The sequence below is a fragment of the Coffea eugenioides genome, chromosome 9 (genome assembly GCF_003713205.1).
Source record: "Coffea eugenioides isolate CCC68of chromosome 9, Ceug_1.0, whole genome shotgun sequence".
In the NCBI taxonomy this organism is placed as follows: domain Eukaryota; kingdom Viridiplantae; phylum Streptophyta; class Magnoliopsida; order Gentianales; family Rubiaceae; genus Coffea; species Coffea eugenioides.
The window spans coordinates 41,739,688-41,761,026 of NC_040043.1; the positions used below are offsets into that span (position 1 = coordinate 41,739,688).

General features: G+C 37.9%; 1 protein-coding gene across 3 annotated transcripts; it reads left to right on the forward strand.

Annotated features, from left to right (window-relative positions):
* The first annotated feature begins 2,648 nt into the window (after nucleotides 1–2,648).
* LOC113782932 (metal tolerance protein 11) lies at nucleotides 2,649–6,999 on the forward strand. 3 transcript variants are annotated; one of them, XM_027328907.1, is made up of 6 exons: nucleotides 2,649–3,044; nucleotides 3,982–4,091; nucleotides 4,217–4,462; nucleotides 5,062–5,142; nucleotides 5,347–5,580; nucleotides 6,454–6,999. In XM_027328907.1, the coding sequence occupies exons 1-6, from the start codon at nucleotides 2,870–2,872 to the stop codon at nucleotides 6,799–6,801; spliced, it is 1,194 nt and encodes a 397-aa protein (XP_027184708.1). In that variant the 5' UTR covers nucleotides 2,649–2,869; the 3' UTR covers nucleotides 6,802–6,999. The 3 variants fall into 3 exon arrangements, with proteins under 3 accessions (XP_027184708.1, XP_027184710.1, XP_027184709.1); XM_027328909.1 differs by lacking the exon at nucleotides 2,649–3,044 and adding an exon at nucleotides 3,336–3,358 and having other exon boundaries at nucleotides 6,454–6,998; XM_027328908.1 differs by lacking the exon at nucleotides 2,649–3,044 and adding an exon at nucleotides 3,408–3,535.
* The last annotated feature ends 14,340 nt before the right edge of the window (nucleotides 7,000–21,339 follow it).

Here is a 21,339-nt window from a genome sequence, read left to right on the forward strand (position 1 = left end):
CCGCCTACCACCATGATAGGTTTTTTCAAATCACTTGTGATGAGGATAAAAATTTGGATCTCCAGAGACAACCCCATTCCTTACAAAACACTCCGAAAAATCAACGTGGCCACTCTTCCGTGAGCCATGCCCTTTTTTTTTTTTTTTGGCTGAAAATGTCAAAGTCTTTTGTATATAGTAATAAAATGAATGTCATCGTCCATTGAATTGAGATGGTATCCATTTGGATTACATTTTTTTGGGATAGTTTTTAAACTGTAAAATTTTATTATAAAATTGTACATGTGAAACTTTTTTAAAAAATAATTAATAAATGTATTGAAACAATATTAATGTCTTTCCACATGTTCAAATCAAACAATTATTAGACTCATTATAGGTTCTATTTAAAAGAGCAGAAGAACACATATTCACCCAAGACTCTCCGTAAAACGACAACAGTCTACCTACAAAATATTTAAATTTTGGGGATTCCCATGATCCCACGAAGATTGGGCCACAAGCATTCTGTGATGGCGATGAGTCATATGGGTCTCAATTCTCATTTTTGGGCCCGATTTGAACGCTGAATCATTTGTCATCCGGATCCATTATTCCTTTTTGTGCTCGAGCCTTTCGGTTGTCAGTTTATTAGCATATCCCCATAGGAATTTTCACTCAATCTTGCCCTTACACGTACTGTTCTATCCGCCTTAGAGCGGGGATCTTGTCAATTCCCAAGTGGCCAACCCAGTCAGCATATATTGCCACGTCATCCATCTTATCCCACTCGGTGCTCTTGCACGCGCCATGGTTTATTACTTTTTTTGGGCCTCGAGTATGATTTGTTTTGCTATTAATTGCAAAGTTTGTGATTCTGCCGCCAAACATACTTCTTATCCCAAAACTAATAACCAAAATTCTATTCTTCCAGCAAAGATATAAAACCAGAAGTCTTCTTATTAACTTTGCATAAAAGTTATTACAGTGAATTATTCATCACATAGATTATTCATACAATCTTTCTACCTATACGAACAACTCTCATTATAATATTAACTAAAGAAACAACCGAATGTATACACTAATTAGCTGTCATGCATTTAATTTATTATACATCACTAAATCTCGTCATATTTTATTTTGTTTTATTCAATTAATACTATGATTCATCTTAAAATCAAAAACTATTTATCATACTCTTGACAGTTTATATGTATAAAAACTTTGTCAAAACATAAAAAAGATTAAGATATTCTCTTATTACGTTATTTTGATTTAATTTGTAATTGAAAAACATATTAGATTGAATAATTAACTTAAGAATTAAAGATGTCATGTAAATAGACTTATTTGTATGCTTGCGCAACTATCATAAATAGGTAGAAGACTTTAAAAAAAAAAGACATGAAAATTAATTACAATATCCAAATTATTTATTCCAAGACAATATAAAAAAACTACAAAATATAAAAAATGATTAGAGACTTGAATGCAATTTAATTAAAACTATTTATTCGTTGATAATAGTCGAATTGAGATGTCCCAATTTCATTTTTATCTGAGTTCTATAGTAGATAGCTTTCTTAATAAGGAAATGAATTAAATAAGTATACAATTAATCAATTACATTGTATCCCACCTTGAAGAGGTTTATGACAATTTCACTTACCTCTCTTCGGGTTTGAATAAATACACTAATACACTAACTTTCTCTCCTACAATAAAATAGCTATAATATCCTTCACTTATACATAATCTTAAAAAAAATCTATAACTACAATCAATCAATCATTCTAAAGCAACAATTGCCACACAAAACAAACTCTTTTTCAATGTTTTCGATTCTCTCTCCTACATTCTTTCTTCTGTATTTCATAATCCAGTAGTTGTTCCATAGTTGCTGTCTCATCTGATACATTTTGAATTCAAATTATTATGGAAATAGACCCCATTTCTTTTTTTTTGATAAATATTATCGAATTGAAATTGTCAAATGACAAGTTGCGAGAGTAGATTTGTCGTCAAACTAAATAAAGATGAAAAGAATGGTGGCGATACAGAGTACAAACAATAAAATAAAAAAGTGATGGCCTAAAAAGGAACATTGATTGAGGAGGGTTATGCTGTTATGCCGATTGTATAAAAATGATTTTTGAAATATAAAATATGCAATTGAATTTGCCTAGAGATATGGGATATGGTCTCTAGTATTGCTTGAAGGTTGATTGTCAAATTTGTAAGAATGTAGAGATTAAATTGAAGTGTCTTGTTGAGTTCGTTAGAATATTTGTTACGTCGTTTGTAATAGTTGCAGGATTGAAAAATTGAGAAGTAAATTTTTTCCATTTAACAAAAGACTATTTTAGGATTTTTAGAATAAATTTAACATATTGGGTCTATATTGTTACTGAAATGCTAATAATAAAGGAGGTAAGTATAAATTTTTTAAATTAGAGCTGAGCTAGTTGCAATAATTAAGAGAAGTTTGTGAAATTATCCCTAACAATCATCGCTCATTTGCAAAGAGTCGTTCTCCGAATCTCTTAAAGAGGCTGAAGATAAGGAAAGAAGACGAAAGAAATGGAGTACGAAACAACCGCGCGTGGGAGCGTGAATTTCCACAAAAGATCTGCTGTCCCGAATTTCCCACTCACCTGGTTCATAATGCTCCCCGCCATGAGCCACCACAAGGCACGCAACCACCAACCTCCACTAGTTTCACCTTTCCCAAATTGCCCCCCCACTTCCCGTTCTAGTCACATTTCCCACCTTCTTCACCCCATTCGCTAAACCGATACGTATAGTTTCCGTCGGCGAACTCTAACATTTCTTTCTTCTAGGGTTTTCCTTTCTTTTTTCTTTTTTTTTTAACCCTCCTCAGCAGAGAATGGTGGAGCCGGTGAAACTCGATGGCGATCATGGCGGCTCCGAAGAGCAACTCCTGTTGCAGGAGAACGGCAATGTTGACAGTTCCTGGCGGTTGAACTTCGACGGCTTCCAGTTATCTGCTGAGCAAAAGGAGAAACCTCCGCGTGGCCGCCATGACTGCCTTGGAGTTCTAGGTAACTTCCGCAGTTTAATCTACTTACTTCTCCTTTTTGTTTTTGCTGATGCCGTTTTGCACTAGTTATTGTCCTGGAATCGCCTTTTGGAATGTGTGGTGTCGTTTTTCTTGTTCTTCTTTGTTTGACCCTGCTACAAATCTGGTCTATTTTATTGAGTTGTCTCTTAAGAGGAATTTGTTCTATTGGGTGGGGCCCTATCAATTTGAGGAGAAAAATCAAAGAGGCCTAGTGGCTTTAATGGTGGTTAAACATGGAAAGGAGCACCAGTCAGTTGCTGGGGCTTATTTAAGTACGGAAGATTAGATTTACAGGTCCAGTTTATTTATGACACCTGCTTGGTTGATATTTTTAAGGAAATATTTTTAGCTTTTTGTTTCTTGAAAAAATTTCATTGCTCAGTGCATATTTGGAATAGAGAGCTGTATTTTAAGGTTTGGGTGCTGACTGCTGAAGGCTTTATAATATGAGCTCACCGAGTGAAGATTGCGGTCCTTTCTCGACTTTATTCATTTTTAATTGTTTGTTGATTTATTTTTGGTCAGTTTGTCCTATTGCTCTGCTCCGGTGATCAATCTGATGGAGTTTTTCCACCAGTTCGTGCTTGTAATCTTGTTAGGAGACTTGAAATGTCTGATATTCTTGTTTGTTGAATTGTTGGCTTGTTGAGTATTATCCATTTAAATTTGGAACTTATGCTGGATGTGATACTTCAGAATTGCCAATTTAATCTTCTTTTTTTTTTTTAATAATTTTGCCTTAACTTCTACAAATACCTTGTGCATATGGTTTTCTACCAATCATTTTCTGCCTGAATAATTCTAGTTGGATTCAAAGGAGGCTGCTTACCATCTGCAATGACTGAGAGTGATGTGTGTTGTAATTCAGTTAGGGAACATATGGGCTGCAGTTATTTCAATTTTACTTGATGGTTCAGGTCCAGAAGATAATGTGGCCGAGTATTATCAACAGCAGGTGGAAATGCTGGAGGGTTTCAACGAAATGGATGCATTAGCTGAGCGCGGTTTTATACCTGGGATGTCAAAGGTTTGTACCGAACGAGTGTTCATCTGTTTTTGGTGATTGTGTTAAAACCATTCAAATGCTGATTAGTATTCAAGAATTAAGGTTGAGAGCACCTGGTTATTCACTTTTGACTGTTTTTGTTTCAGGAAGAGAGAGAGAAATTGGCTAGAAGTGAGACAGCTGCTATTCGCTTATCAAATATTGCAAATATGGTTCTTTTTGCTGCTAAAGTTTATGCATCCATCAGGAGTGGTTCGCTGGCTATTATTGCATCCACATTAGACTCACTTCTTGATCTTCTTTCCGGGTTTATCCTTTGGTTCACGGCATTCTCTATGCAGACCCCTAACCCATATCAGTATCCTATTGGAAAGAAACGCATGCAACCTTTGGTTAGTCTCTCTGCAACTGTACACCTATCCTCTGCCATAACATAAAGCCATTTTATCATGCTAGTTTGGCTTTCTATATTGCACTGTGCTGGAATGGAATGTTCATTGACTAGATTGCTTCCTTGCAGTTGAGGAATAAATTTGTATGCACAATCCTGAAATTTCATGGCTTCTACTGTACTAAGTGATTCAAATGCGTCAAATTTGCCCCCTGAAGTCTTCTGAATTGATTTTACTAGTAGCAGTTCTTGTATTATCCCAGTTTCGTTACGTAAGAATTACATAAACAGAAATGTAAACTATGGTGTAGCTGTAGACCAATTACATCTATGTTTCTGTACTCATGCTTTACTACGTTATAATTGGATCATTATTCACTTTGGGGTTAAAAAATATGCGTTGAAATATGTCAAATTAGTCAAATATAATAATGATGGATAAACTGATTCTCTCTCTCTCTCTCTTTTTTTTTAATATAAATTTACTAACATGGGGACAAATTTGTTAAGTTTGTTGGGCTTCTACGTACGTACTTTGCTCGTGGCAGTTATGTGATTCTAATTCCATTAATTTGAGATCTCTCATTGTTTCATATGCAGGGGATCCTAGTTTTTGCATCTGTAATGGCAACTCTTGGGCTGCAAATTATCTTGGAATCCCTACGCACTCTAATATCTGATGTAAGTTACTATATGGGGGCTTGGGTGGGTCTATTCAAATTTATTCGGGTGTTCAGATCTGGTTGCTGGCATTTTTTTAAAAATTTATTCCTCCTGCTGATTGCAAGGATGAGATGATAGAGTTCCTTTTATGTTCTTCCTCTGCATTTTGCTCTTGACATCTTTTGAATCCTGTAACTAAAATGGCTCTCCAACCTTTTCTAGGAGGACGGATTTAATTTGACAGCAGAGCAAGAGTGCTGGGTGGTTGGTATAATGCTCTGTGTGACATTGGTAAAACTACTGCTGGTATTTTATTGCCGGTCTTTTACCAATGAGATTGTCAAGGCATATGCCCAGGACCACTTCTTTGATGTGATCACCAACATCATTGGTCTTATTGCTGCACTACTTGCTAATTCTATCAGTGATTGGATGGACCCTGTCGGAGCTATCATTGTAAGTTGATCTGTCTTTGTGGTTCTGTAGTCTACTTAGGTGATGGAATTTGCTTTTGCACTATGCCAAAAGTCAGTGTGTTTCACAACTGTAGAAGGTTAGCAAACAAATTTCTGTGGTTTCAGTAGCTGTCAATGTCAATCCCTCTAGGAGTAAAGCTTTAGGGGAAAAAAACAAAGGAAGGAAAAAGAAAAGCATGACAGGAACTTAGTATTTCTTTTGAAATTCATACTCTTTGAGAGGGTATCAAGTTACCATCCAAAGCAGGAACTTAATTCAAGCAACGAGGGCCACTGATATACTATTGGCCTTCTTCATTTTGAAATTGAATATTGGGTCTGCTGATATACCTTACTTTAGTGTAAATCCCAATATAGCCCATGACCTAGTTTTGTAGTCCTCTTTGTGTTCTGTTTCATTGGCCACCATGAGAAGTGATTTGTTTAGTCAGTCTGTTAACTTACTCGTATCTAGGAGTAAAATGTGGTTGCCACATCTGATGTATATGAACCAGATTCAGATAACCAATTTGTGTGTATCATCTGAAGATGTTTCTTTGTCGCACTTCTTTCCCTGAATGCTCATCTCCTTGTATCAATTCCACAATCTAAATGATATGTTAGATTCTGAAAGGGACAGCAATAAGCTGCCTAGCTTCCAATTGAATTTCAGTATTTTGAATGCATGTCAGATTTTTGTATTGATCTTCAGTTGCAGCTGTTAGGCCATTCTGGCCTTTGTTGTAAGAAGGGGGCTCTTTCTAAGTGGTTTTAGGCTATCTGAACCTCTCTCTCAACTTTCTTGCATTTTGAAGATGCTTTTTCTGTCTTCATCTTTATGACCTTCTGTTGTATTCGTATATGTTTTTTTCAGCTGGCCCTCTACACTATCCGTACCTGGTCCTTAACTGTCTTGGAGAACGTGAATTCCCTTGTTGGAAAATCCGCTGCACCAGAATACCTGCAAAAGCTCACCTACCTTTGTTGGAACCACCACGTGGCCATACGGCACATTGATACAGTCAGGGCTTACACTTTTGGTTCTCACTACTTTGTAGAGGTCGACATTGTCTTGCCAGCCAACATGCCATTGCAAGAGGCCCATGACATTGGAGAGGCGTTGCAAGAGAAGCTTGAACTATTGCCTGAAATTGAGCGTGCCTTTGTTCATCTTGATTATGAATACAGCCATAAGCCGGAGCACGCACAGGCACACCTTTAATTAGAAATCACACTCAACGTTCCGTTACCTTCCATCGATTTCTCTCGACTGTAGTCTTTTGCTAATACAGTAGGAAATCCATACTCGTATTAATTAAGGCATATGTCGCGGCCTTCTGCAGTAAGATGGCACGTGTATAGGGGTCGAAATTGTTAGTTGACTGGTGAGGTTTTGGAGAAATTTCTAAAATTATTATGATTTTTAAAAAAATTCTACAAAGGGGGTATTTTGTGTACTGGTTTCTGTTTTTGGGGTGATCGCATTTATCAAATGCGAGCTCCTTGAGCTCGCATTTGGTAAATGCGAATTGCCTTAAATTGTGTAACAGCAAAAGTAAAAAAAAAAAAAAAAAAAAATAGGTAACCTCGCATTTCAGAAATGCGAGGTACATGACCTCGCATTTCAGAAATGCGAGGTACATGACCTCGCATTTGTGTACATATAACTCGCATTTGTGAAATGCGAGGTCATGTACCTCGCATTAAACGACAAAACCTCCTTGTCCAGTGGGCGCTGCAAGCTGCAATTTTACAGTTATGATTATTGCTAGTGATCAAGTATGCACTATGTACCTATGTTGTTTGCTTTCCAATAACAGGATTCTAGATTTTGCCTAAAAATTATTCTTTTTGCTTCAGTTGTAATGCCATTCTGTCTTGCTTTATGAATTCATTGAAAATTGTAAATGAATTCTTGATTTACAATTTGCAATGCAAATTTCTACAAATTTTACTGCTTAAGGCTCTAAATTCATCACAACAGGAAAAAAAAAATCCCATAATATTGACATCAATAGTTGATAATAATTTGGGGGAATAAATCAACACCAATCTAGCAAGCTTTTTGGTTGGACTTTATGTTGCATCCGATAAATACGAATTCCTAGAAAATTGCATAAAAATTGTAATAATTTTTAAATTACTTTTTAAATTTGTTTATTTGTTAAATTCATTCTTAATAATTTACCATAAACTCTTTGTTCTTAAAAAATATATGTAGCTGATGTTGTAAAGTGTAATAATCTAGTACGTCAACAATTTTTGCAAAGTGTATTAATCTAGTAATTCAATAATTTAAGTATCTATAAACTAATTGAGAATTCGTAGTTACTCAACAACTTATATTAAAAGTAACATATTATATACCGCATAAAAAAGAAAAGTTAGCAATTATTATTTATAGTGAAATAAAAAATAAGAATGAACAAGAATAGTATTTTATTATTTTGTTATTGATACTAGTAATAATTGATTAATCAATTTCTCTAATTTGCTATCATGTAGTGGAAAAGTTAAATTTCTTAAATGACATTTATAATACATTTATAAACTTGTACATAAATAAATGTATTTATGTATTGATAAAAAAACTGTAAATGTATAAATGTATTATATTATATATAATACGTAATATAAATTTATTTATAAATGTATAAATTATAAATGAATATTATAAAAATTTATAAATTATAATTTATAAATATATATTAATATTATGTATAAATGTATAATTAATATTATTCGTAATTTATAATTTTTATTGTTTAAATATTTATATACATTTATGCATTTATAGCAGCAAAACTTAACTAATGAGAGGGATTTATTCATATTCCATTTTATTTTAATAGTGAAAACGCCTTTTTACGCGAAAATCGACACTTTTATGTGAAGATTCTGGGTTATTCAACATTTCACTTATTAAAATTGCTAAGCATACTCTTAATTTCGATACCTTTTTACGCGAATGTATGGGTCTGTAGATGCCAACCCCCGGTTACTCGGTATGTGAATCATTGGAGTAGAAGATTAATATATATATTTTTTCTCTGTCTCTTTTTTTTTTTGAAATGATTTCTTTTCCCTCTAACATCATTAAAGGAAGAATTTGGCCTTGTTTTGACTATATCAATCACTTACTTATAAAATGAAGTGAAAATGAGAAATATCATTAACCTTGCAAATTTGTAAGCATAATTTTTCTTATTTAACCGAATATACTTTCTAAGCATAATAATTCTTGCCAAACAAAATAAGGACTAAACCTTCCAAAATACATATAGCATTCTATCCAATGGAACAGTTTGAGCACTTAAAATGTGAACATTTTGGCCATTAATATTGGAAAATATATTTAGGAAAATTTTGACAGAGTTCCCCATAAAAATGGACAAAACTCCCTGCCAACAACCTCAAGACAATATTTCCAAATAAAAGTTTAAGCCATAGACAATCAAATTCATGCATTTCAAGACACAATAACCACAAAATGTATGTAATCCCCCCCCCCACACTTAAAATCTACAATGTCCTCATTGTAGAGGAAGGTACAAGAAAACAAAACTTCCCACTTGGTAAGTGGTGATGCAGTTTCAACCCCTTAATCCTCACGACCATCCAAACATCAAGGGTACTAATTATCTTATAGGTAGAACAAGAAACTCCAATAAGAAAACAACAAAGGTTGAACCGAACACAATAAAAGAAAAATAAAGCAATAAAAGATGGAATCCTCGGAAGGTCTTCATGACTGCGCAGAACGAGGGTCTACTGCCTCCTCAGCTCCCTGAGATGTACCACTAGGCCCCTCCTCTTGATGAGGGGTAGGAGTAGGTGAGCGGTGAATCTGGAAATGATCCTCCATTGCTCGAAGGCGACGATCCTGCCTGTCTAGTCGCTCAGTCATCATCCGCTCGGTCTGGTCAATGCGCTCCATCACACGTGTCTCCATGCAGCAGATGGCATTGAGGATCTCTTGCAACTTGGATCGCGGCGGAGGCGGTGGTCGTGGAGTGGGAGGAGGAAGGGTCTGCTGTGCCTCCGTCTCTTGAGCTTGCTCTTGTTGTTCAGTGTGAGGTGGAGGCTGAGTGGAGGTCGAAGCTTCTCTTGTGTCCCGAACTAGAGCAGCTCCAAAATCCGTAGGAATGCCTAAAGCCTTGAGTATAGAGGCATTGACCTCTTCAGCAGACCGAGTCACCACTGCTCGTTCGGTTCCAAGAGGAACCTTGAGCTTCTCAAAAATGAGGGAGAGGAGCCGGGGGAACCCGAAACATGTATGACCGGCCCCCATGCGAGCTGTGGTCCTCATGTAACTGATAATGATGCTGGGCAGAGGAATTCCAGTCATATGATTACCTATACCATGCATCATTTTATCGAGGAAGTATAGGTCACTGTTGCGGAGCTCCCGTTTTCCACTCCGTTTTGGTACCACATTGAAGGCAAAAAGATAGAAAATCAGGTGGTACCTATGCTCGAAGGAATCGGCATATACGGTGAGCTTTTTCGAACTTCCTCGCTCACGGTATTGACCCTTAAGACGTGCCAAAGCTTCTCCCACTTGCCATGGGTCACGAGCCTTGAACTCCTTAGTCAATTTGATATCTTCTCCTGAGTCTTTGAGTTTGGCCCACGTGGCAACTTTGTCTCGAGTGAGAGCCACTCGTTTGCCTCGGACCCAGGATTGGATCAGATTGCCACTATGGCTATGTTTGTCTTCCACATTGGCATAAAACTCTCGGATCAGGTTAGGATAGTAATGCTTGGGCAACTTCAGTATGTCCTCCCAACCAAGTCGCTTGAAGGCCGTGGAGATCTTGTAATGGTCATCCACCTCCGGCGCCAAGTGCTTCTCAACTATTATTTCTTTGTCTAAACCGGCTTCGTACCACTGCTGATTCTCAATTGATGTGAAACGTGTGGTATCGTAGTTCGGAGGTGGTTCGTCACGACTGGTAGATGCCGTCTTACGCCTAGAACGAGGTGGGGACTGAGGAGAAGGAGATTCGTCTTCAGGCGACTCCTCTTGTAAAGAGGGTGTATGTTCCTCACTCGATGAAGGTGTAGGAGTGCGAATCACTGCCCTTCGTGTGCGAGCCATGATGCCTGGATTACAAACAAGATTCAACACAAATTAGAAGCAATACAAAACATAACAAACACAATTGTCTTAATGAGTTAAGAAAATTTCGGCAGAGTTTCCCCTTGAAAAAGGGCTAAACTTCCTGCCAGCTGCACCCAAAAACAAGCACAGAACCTGGTTAAATAATTTTAGATACAGTGGTGGGCATGTATAATATGAATTTCTATCCCCATTGTCAACACATGGTTTGAACAATCCACTTTTCGATTTTGTGAATCCCATCTTTCAATTAGAAGGTTATTTAAAAGTCCAATCTCATGTTGTCAATGTTAAGCTTTCAAGTAGTTGACATATAGAAGTAAAATGACCCAAATTAAGAGTTCATGTGCATAAAGCTAAAAATTAAGAAATGTCAGCTGCACAATAATACCAAATCCACGAAGCTTAATGATAATTTCAGGTGCCTTTGAGGCTCAAATAACTCATCTTCACCTAGTTTATTATTCTAAGCAACTGATAAAACTTTTAGAGACCAGTCGGTTCAACATTGCAAATTTAATATTGTCAATATCCAATAATTATGGTTGCAGAAAACCACGTATCTTCTGATATTGGGAGAAAACCTGAGTAACTAGTGCATCCTATACAAGTAAAATTCAGGAGCCAAATGAGGAATGCTCTTTGCGAGAAACAAAAGTTTGTGACACGCCACATTATATATACTGTTTACGACTCTTTGAATTATTGCAGCACCAAGCTTAATGAGTAGTTAAACGTGATTTCCTCCGGTGTATCAAAAAATTTGTCTAGATGAGTAGTTAAACAAGACATTTATACAATTAGTAGAAAAGCATAACTCGGATCCTTTTTGATAAAGACGCGAGTAAATAAAAATTGCATAATGTAGCACAATTCTAAATAAAAATTACAACAATTATACAATTACCAAAATATTGACAAAAATTGAAAAATAATGAAAACTGGTACGTGCCTTAAATTGCAAATAAAGTTGCAAATTGTTACCTCAACTGGTTGGAATGATGGAGGAAGATGATAAAAATGGAAAAATTGAAAAATCAGCGACCCAAATTAGTCCCCAAATTGAAGAAATGGATTTGGGCCCTAATTTTTCGTTGAAGATCAAAACACCACAAATTTCTGTTTTTGATTGTAGAAAACTCAGGGTTTAAGCGCAAAAGAGGTTGAGAGATGGTTTTATGATGAAAAAACAGATGATAATTGGTCGAAATGGAAGATTGGTGAGGGTGGGGAAGGGTTTCGTTAGGAGGAATGCGAGAAAACTGGAAAAAATGACGAACCGAGGCCGCGGGTGGCTGTATAATGCTAAGGATCCGAGCTCGGATCTAACTGTGTTTGTTAGATCCGAGGGCGGATTCACAATTTTCAGTATCATGATTTCGAGGATCCGAGCACGGATCCGTGTTGATCATCCCTCGGATCCGAGATGTGTCGGATCACCGCTCCCGGTAGTTCAGACGAGCCCTCGTATCCATCATAGTTTTTTGGATCCGAGGGCGGATTCACAATTTTTGGATTTTGAGTTCGAAGATCCGAGGTCGGATGTGTTTTATCACCCCGCGGATCCGAAAGGGCTCGGATCATCGCTCACGGTTGTTCAGACGATCCCTCGGATCTATCATAGTTTTTTAGATCCGAGGTCGGATTCACAATGCAAGGGTTTTTTGTTCGACGATCCGAGGTCGGATGTGTTTTATCACCCGTCGGATCCTAAAGGGCTCGGATCATCGCTCACGGTAGTTCAGACGAGCCCTCGGATCTATCTGAGTTTTGTTGGATCCGAGGTCGGATTTGTAAAGTGCAAGCCATGGGTTCGAATGATCCGAGCGCGGATCCTTTCTGGGTTTTTTGGATCCGAGCTCGGATCGTTTCGACCCTGCATCATTTACAGAAACTGCAATTTCCACCAAACTTTTTCTCCAATTTTCACCAAATTCGGAAATACACATTTGACAACCTGTTCATCAAATCTAACCCCCCACGCAAGTGTAATATACCAAAAACACAATATCCAACCAATCAAAACACATCAAACATGTCCACATTTCAAATCAAGGCGTGAGGTTCTTTGATCTTTTTTACACATTTACACCAAAATGACACCTTTAGGTCTCGTATGCACATTGAATGAGTCCATGTGCAATTATAAACATGTTTTCACCGAAACTCACTGGAACATTCATGTGGTGGCCATTTTATATGCTCCATGAATATATATATATTCATATATATATATATATATATATATATGTATATATATGTTTATATATATACATCTACTATCTTTTGAAAAAAATTGGACAGAATCTCCCCTTAAAAGTGGACTAAACTCCCTGCCAGCAAATCCAAAGTCATGAACATTTAATCTAAGCAATATTTCCGACAACTTGTCCAAATACAAAACATAAAACTACTCCAAATCCCACACATTTTTCTCCCCTACACTTAGAATAATATTCATAACAGGAGCAACCAATTACAGTTTTGAACATCAATGATGTCCAAGTTTTCCATGCGTGCCACATCCTCTGGGTTTGTGTGCTCTTTGTGTGCGACGTGGCTGGGCTGGCATCACTATATCGACTTGCGTAATTTGTGACTCAAGTCTTTGATCAAGTGCTTGGGTACTTTGGCCTGCATCTGTACCTCCCACATGTTGTTCACCACTGCCATGGAGCTCGTCTGTATTGGGCGTAAACGCCTCCATAAGTACTGGGGACCTAGAATGACCAAAAGGTCCGGTAGAGGTGCCCTGGTGCTCAGTAGCCTGTGACCTTCCATCAAGTCCGGTTTGGACGGTGGGTTCTGGTGATCGAAATCTACGACGGCGTCCACCGCCATGCTGACCTCCGTGAACATTCCTAGGAGCTCTTTCAACGCGATTGGGGTCGGTTGGCTGTGGAATTTGCTGTGGCACTCGTGAAGGGCGAAATGCAAGTCGGGATGACTCCCCTACAGTTTCCAATGTCATGGATGCAAAGTCCTTCATTGCATTAAAATAATTCGCGTGCTGTTCGTCACTCTGCGTTAGAGAGGTCTCTGCCATGTAATACACCTGAGTCATAGCATCCATCTGGAGTGCAAATATGTGGATGAATAAGGAATAATAGAGTTAAATCTATATCGACAACTCCCACATGTTGTATTTAACTAGTTGTAAGGAAAACTGACCAGATATTGTGTTCTGGCGCTATCACCCTGAAAGCCCTCCGGTAAAATGAGCTGCCTAGTAGGATTTGAAACATATACCACTGTTCGCTCGCGATACCACTGACGATACTCATCGGATGGATATGTGGGATCTTCAGCTACAACACCATCTTCCACATGTGAATGACGATCAGTCCACACCTCAACATATGCTCGATGTGCAGTTAACCAGTCTTGGTTCCCCTTGCCACGACGATCAAGAGAATGCAGTTCCTGTTGATTTTCGGTCAATCTTAGATCAGGCACGGGCTGATGATATCCGAACTGTCTCATAACTCGATTGGAAAGATGTGGCTCGACAACTTCCCAACATATGAGATACGTGACAGATGTCCAAATGCGGCGTCCTGCAGTACAATAGGGAGGCAGAGAAGCGAGAATATCGTCCGAGTATGGCTGCCATATGAACTGCAAGGCCAATAATTATTCAATGACATAACCTTCAACCAGCATATGACCCTAATTTTAATGGAAAAAAGTGCTGTGCCATATAACGGCAAAGGACCCAATCGTAAAAGCATCAAATGATGTTACTGTACCTCTCGGGCCCGTAAGCCCGTCAACTGATCTCGGAATATAGATACAACATGTCTTGCAACTCTATGCACATCAAATTGAACATTCCACCTGCAGGGAACAAATTAGAGTCGTTGTGTCTTAAAGGCGAAAATTTTGATTTTTATTAGTATTATATACATATATTTGATATACATACCGAGCTCCATATGGACCAGGATAGTGCTCTAACGGATGCACTCGATCAGGGCGAACTGTTGGTATACGTTCCCACGCCCATAGCTGTATTTAAATTGTATTTGAATATATTAATTGACCATGTAAACTCCTCTATAGTTAAATCTAGACACTTTGAACGAGACAAATGTACCTGAAGCAACATCAATGGTCCCGCAATGGACGATCTATAGGGAGATGTGGCGCTACACAATGATCGATACAAAGTTGCTAATATCGCACTACCCCAGCTATATTGCCCAACAGTTTCCAAATCTCGTAGTAATGGCATATACAACAACGGGACTTTATTACCAGATTTATCTGATAATAAATGACCGCCTAATAGCAGAAGCAGGTATATGCGGGCCCGCTGTCTACAGTGGACATCCGAAGCATCGGGTGGCAACCCTGCATCTAATACTCTAGATAAACACCCCAATTTCAGCCGTCGCCCATCAAAATCTGACATCAAGGGAGAAAAACCAAGCAACTCCTCACATAAATTCACCCACTCCTGAACACTATGAGTTGTATCTATCCCTATAACTGGAGGACCATCTATGGGTAGACCCCACAGAACCTCAACATCCTGTAAGGTAACTGTAGTCTCTCCAACGGGGAGATGAAAGGTATGAGTCTCGGGCCGCCATCGCTCCACTAAACTAGTGATCAAAGCATGATCGAGCATCATATATCCACAGTCAAGCACCCCTTCAAAGCCAGCCAATCGAATATAATGCCGAACAGTCTCTGGGATAGGTGTATGATCCCAAAAATGCCTATCACATCGTCTGACATCAAGCTGATCACCTAGAATGTGCCCGTCAAATATAGAACGTGCCCGGTGTGCAGTGCCAGCTGAGATGATATCATACACAAATGGGCCTGGATGCAGGACTGCCCCCGTAGAAATGTCGGCCATACCTCTGACAACAATAGTTGCAAATACATTATGTAACATATAAGCCTACACACATTTGAATAGAAGAATAAGAGTTTCTTCAACTAATGCAACACTTTAAATACAGAGCTGCTAAAAATAAGGTCAAAATTATGACCCGTTTGAAACATTGATCAACAACATGTATCTCATAAATCATATTAATTTCATAATCCCAAAAATTACAGATATCATAGTACACTGGTTCATATCCCTAAAACGGATGACATCAAGCTCTAAAATTTGGACAATTTCTTCTATTATGGCCCGATTGATGACAATTTGTACATCTTCTTGGCTCCTCTGGGTCTCTCTCATCCATCTCATTCCGAATTCTTCTAGCTCGTACCCTTCCAGCCCGACGTGCAACATATTTACTACTATCTGCCCGCAGCTCCCAATCTGGTTGGAACCAAGTATCCGGATGTGGCAAAGGGCTAAACTTTCCTGAATACTGCACCGCCCACCGCCTATTTGTAAATTGGGGATCTACAAGTGCACCAGGATTATCACCTCGGTGCCTGCACACGGCCATCACGTGCGAACAGGGAAGTCTGTAGCACTGCCACTTACCACAAGAGCATGTTTTATCAAAATACTTTACCGTTTGTGTATTACCCCCTTTACCATCCACACGTCTACCAGTCACAATTTTGTACACCCCCGATGAGCCATCGAACTCAACAACCCTGTGGGTTCCCGCTTTCAGGTCCGAATTCTTAAACCGCCGCCATATCTTTGGAGGAAATGGATAACGGCAATGTCTAGCATCCTCTCTTCTTGTTTTAAACAACTCAACAGTCCGATGAAATGTCATATCAATACAAGCCCGGATAGGCAAATGACGAGCTCCTCTAAGTACATTATTATAACTTTCGGAAATGTTGGTTGTAAGAATACCCCAACGGTTCTCACCGTCATGTGTTAGACACCACTTCTCAGCTCCAATGTTAGACAGATAACTCCATGCATCTGGAAACATGTTCCTCAATTCTCGTTTGAATGCCCGCCACTTGCGCAATTGTCTGGCTTTTCCCATTGCCCAACATAACCTTCTAAGGTGCAAGCCTTTGAAGTGACTCATTAGGTTACTCCTAACGTGTCGTAGACAAAATCTATGAAAGGCCAAAGGTTCTTGCCAATAGTCATAATGTGTCATGGCATGGATGATACCATTATGCCGATCCGAAATGACACAAATAGGATACCGATCACGGGCCACATTGTATCTTAGTTGTTCCATGAACCAAGACCAACTACAAATAGTTTCTTCGTCGACAATGGCATAGGCTAGCGGAATAATGTGGTTGTTGGCATCTTGCGTAACTGCAACAAGTAGTTTGCCTTTATATTCGCCCCGCAGATGAGTGCCATCAACACATATAACCGGTCGACACGTGTGAAATGCATCAATAGCCGGTCCAAAAGCCCAGAAGACATACTTAAATGTCTTCAGACGATCCGTACTATCAGAATGGTGCAACCACCTGATCACAGATCCCTGATTTGACTGCATAAGTGCATCAACATATTTCGGCAGTTCAGCAAAATTGGCATCCCAAGAACCAAATATAAGTTCAATAGCTTTGCGTCTGCCGTACCAAGCCTTTTTATAGGACACATCCACCTTCAAAACTTTCTTGACATGGCTTACTATATTCTTTACTTTAAACCCAGGATCATCTTCAATGCTACGAACTATGTGTCTAGCAATAACCGAAGATGTAAGACTAGCATTGCTATTACTCATCAAATCACCAACACAATTATGGTCGTTGACCCATTTGGTTATTTGCCACAGTCCATGAGTCTTTTTTTTCACTGCTCGGACACACCAGTCGCATGGAGGATACGATACGTTGGCCACAGTGGTGGTGCTCCTTTCAAATGCAGATTTACATTTGGCAACCCAAGTATTACTCTTGCTCTCAACAACCCTAAACTCCCTATTATGATTGATAGACCACATTCTAATAGCCCTGCTCAGCTGTTGTTTGCTCTCAAATCTCATATGTAGACATATGTGATTATTATCCTCACTAAATGTCACAATACGTTCCAACCCACTTTCATCAGTGAATTGGTCGTCATCATTTATATTTCCAAGGTTAGAGAAGAATTCGAATCCTCGTGGAACATACGAAAGGTTGGCAAATGCAGCAAAGGGCTGTTGGTTCCCAAGATCCTGGTGGACTACACGTCTTTCATTTTCGCCATCTGAGTCACTGTCTGACACATCTACCGACTCAGATTCTTCCACATCTTCTACATCATTTTCCAAATCATCATCTATCAATGTGTTACAATGACTTGGACCAGCAGTCGAATCGAAGCCATAAGAAGGCACATGATTCGGCGATACGTGGTCTCTAAAACTTTGAATCGAGTCAAGGCCTTCAACATATTCAACATCCGTCCTTAAGCCTGACGTGAACCGTGGCTCTACCACGTCCCTAACACAATCCCCATGTGGTCGTTGTGATACCGATGCTGTCTCTGGTACCACTGTACTAGAGTAGGATCGATACCTAGTTGGATCCATGCATGCATGGACAAGCGACATCATCGGCCCAATATTGGTAGTTGGTGGAATGAATGTGCTACTGACGAGAGGATTTTGGACTATTTCCTCCTTCTCGATATAAAGTTCAGCGATGTATGGGACAAGTTCGTTCCAGACATCATACATTATCTCCAGAGTTTCATCATCCACCACTGGAGAGACATTATAAGAAGTACGGCCACAAGGTTGGCGGAGAAATAAATTCAACTTGAACAGCCCCCTATCGACCCCCATGTATTCATAAATTCTATCCACCAGCTCATCATATCCAATTCTATGCCGTAATGAGAATGTACGGTTGGAAGTACGAGGCAAATAACAAATTGACCCATCTTCATAGTGTATTTTACCTCCCCAATAAAGAGATACTCGCAGAGGTCTTTCTATAGACATATCAAAGAAAACAATCCCTATGTTGGAAAAAATAAATTATAATTAGTAGTACAAAACTATGTAAAGTGTATTAATGTAGAAGGTCACCAATTTTTGTAAAGTTTATTAATCTAGTAATTCAATCATTTAAGTACCTATAAACTAATTAAGAATTCGTAGTTACTCAACTACTTATAATAAAAGCAACATATTATATACCACATAAGAAAGAAAGGTTAACAATTATTATTTGTAGTGAAATACAAAATAAGAATGAACAACAATAGTAGTTTATTTTTTTTTCCTATTGATACTACTAATAATTGATTAATCAATTTCTCTATTTTGTTATTATATATTTGAAAAGTTAAATTTCTTAAATGACATTGAATTCAACATTTGGGAAAAAATCTTTTACTCACATACATTTTTTTGTATAAAATAAAGCAATACGAAATTAAGAAATAAACAAATTTTGACTAATCTAGTCTACTTATTTAAACAATTGTTTAAAGAAAAAAAGGAAGAATTTAAAAAGAAAATTAACAAATATGATACATTAAAAGGGGTATATTTTTCCAAACATATCATTCAAGAGGGCAAAATGCCTATTATTATAGTTTAGGGGATAAATTGTAACTGGGTAAATAGTTTATAGGGATTTTTTGCATTTAACCCTTTATCAAACGAAAAAATTGTAATTTATTATTCCTAATAGATATATATATTTTGAAAAAATTACTTTTTATTATATATATTTTGCAATATATATATATTACACATTGTCATTACTTTTTTTAAAACAAAAATTTGATAGAATCTCCCCTTAAAAGTCTAATTACTTTATTTAATGCTCACAAGAGCTTAGCGAAGGCTTTTATTGTGAAAAATTGGAAGTTTTATGGATGAAATGGAAAATTAAGGTTTCGGTGAGAAGGGGGAAGAGTAAATCTGGAAACGGAGGAACCGAGCCCTCGGTTTCAGACATATTGCCAAAGGATCCGAGCACGGATCGGTTCTTGAAGCCCTCGGATCCCACAAGCCTCGGATCCGTCTCACCAGGAACACAGATGATCCCTCGGATCCGGCCGGGTTTACTTGGATCCGAGCTCGTATCTTATGGATCCGGGGTCGGATTTGTCTGGATTGACTTCGATCCGACCTCGGATCTTACTTCCTCTGCACTAACTGCAGAAAGTGCCATTTGCCAAACTTTTTCTCCCTTTTCCAAACTAATTGTCAGACTAACCATGGCAAGCTAATGCGACTCAAACCGAAAGAACAACAACGATTCATAAATTGCCAAAACATAACAGCCAGCTCAATTCAGCAAAACAAAAATCATGTTGTAACAACAAACAAACTGACAAACAAAAAAAAGAGATAAATTCATACCTCTTATGGCAAATTGGGAGGGAGGGGGGAGATGCACGGATTCCAGACAGCTTGGCAGGAATGGGACAGGTTGGTTTCAGCGGTTTTTTGAATTGGGTTTCAGACTGAGCTTTGTTGCCTTTTTTCTTTGTTGGTTTTTTTCTTTTCCGCAGAACAATAATGCGAGGTACATGACCTCGCATTTCTGAAATGCGAGGTACATACAACTCGCATTTGTGAAATGCGAGGTCATGTACCTCGCATTTCTGAAATGCGAGGTTACCTATTTTTTTTTTTATTTTTTTTTTTACTTTCGCTGTTACAAAATTTAAGGACAGTTCGCATTTATCAAATGCGAGCTCAAGGAGCTCGCATTTGATAAATGCGAACACCCCAAAAACAGAAACCAGTACACAAAATACCCCCTTTGTAGAATTTTTTTAAAAATCATAATAATTTTAGAAATTTCTCTGAGGTTTTGCATTTGATAGCTAATTCCTCTTTGGGAAATGATACGAAATGGCATTTTATGTGGCCGGATTATGCTTTTACGGTTATACGCTGAGTTGAATTCGGATCATACAAAAGCAACGTAAAATCAGTAGTATGATTGTCAGGGGTTGTCTTGCTTCATGGTTTTAATTTTTTTTTTATATTAATTTTGAAGGGGCTGGGGGCGGGTCGCAATGTTTTCTCTTATGTGTAACTTGGTTTTCTTTCTTACGTTTTTTCTTTGGGTTATATAGTTCCACTTTGATTTTGTTCTTTGGATAACTTTTCCGTCTGATTCCATTTTTTTTTTCTCTTTTTACCTTAAAGGAGGTAATGTGCCTTTTTAGTCTTGAAAATTCTACAAAATCCTTGGATACAATATTTGTTATGATAAGCTCTTCTTTGTCTTTTTTCTTTTTCTCTTTTAGGATGTCAATCCGTCTCAAGTTTTAATAAGTTACCTATGTCCAAGGGGCTCCAAGTCTAAATAAATTATCCATGTTCAAAGGAAATTTGGGCGGGATAGGTATTCTAATTTTAATATTAAATTTAAAATGGAATTAAACTCATTTATACCCATCGTTTGGGTACGCATTGAGATTCAAATATCTCATCAAAAATTTAATTCGTCCAACAATTTCTCTCTCCCAAACGCCGTTACCTAAGATATAAAGAATAAAACAAGGTAATGTGGTTAGAAATTCTTTTGTCATCAAATCCCGCTCTCCTTTCTCTTCTATATTGCAAGGGAAAGATCAAGATGATAATTTTAGATTAAGTTTTAAATTAGACCATCTAATTACATAGGCAAAATGATTTGGGAAAATTGTTGGGCGTTAAGTGAAATAAAATATAGGAAACTGTGTTATTTTTTACATGTTCAGGCTAAAACATTTAGGTTTGATGAGCCTTTGGTGCATATGTGAAAATTTTTAATGCAATTAAACTTCCA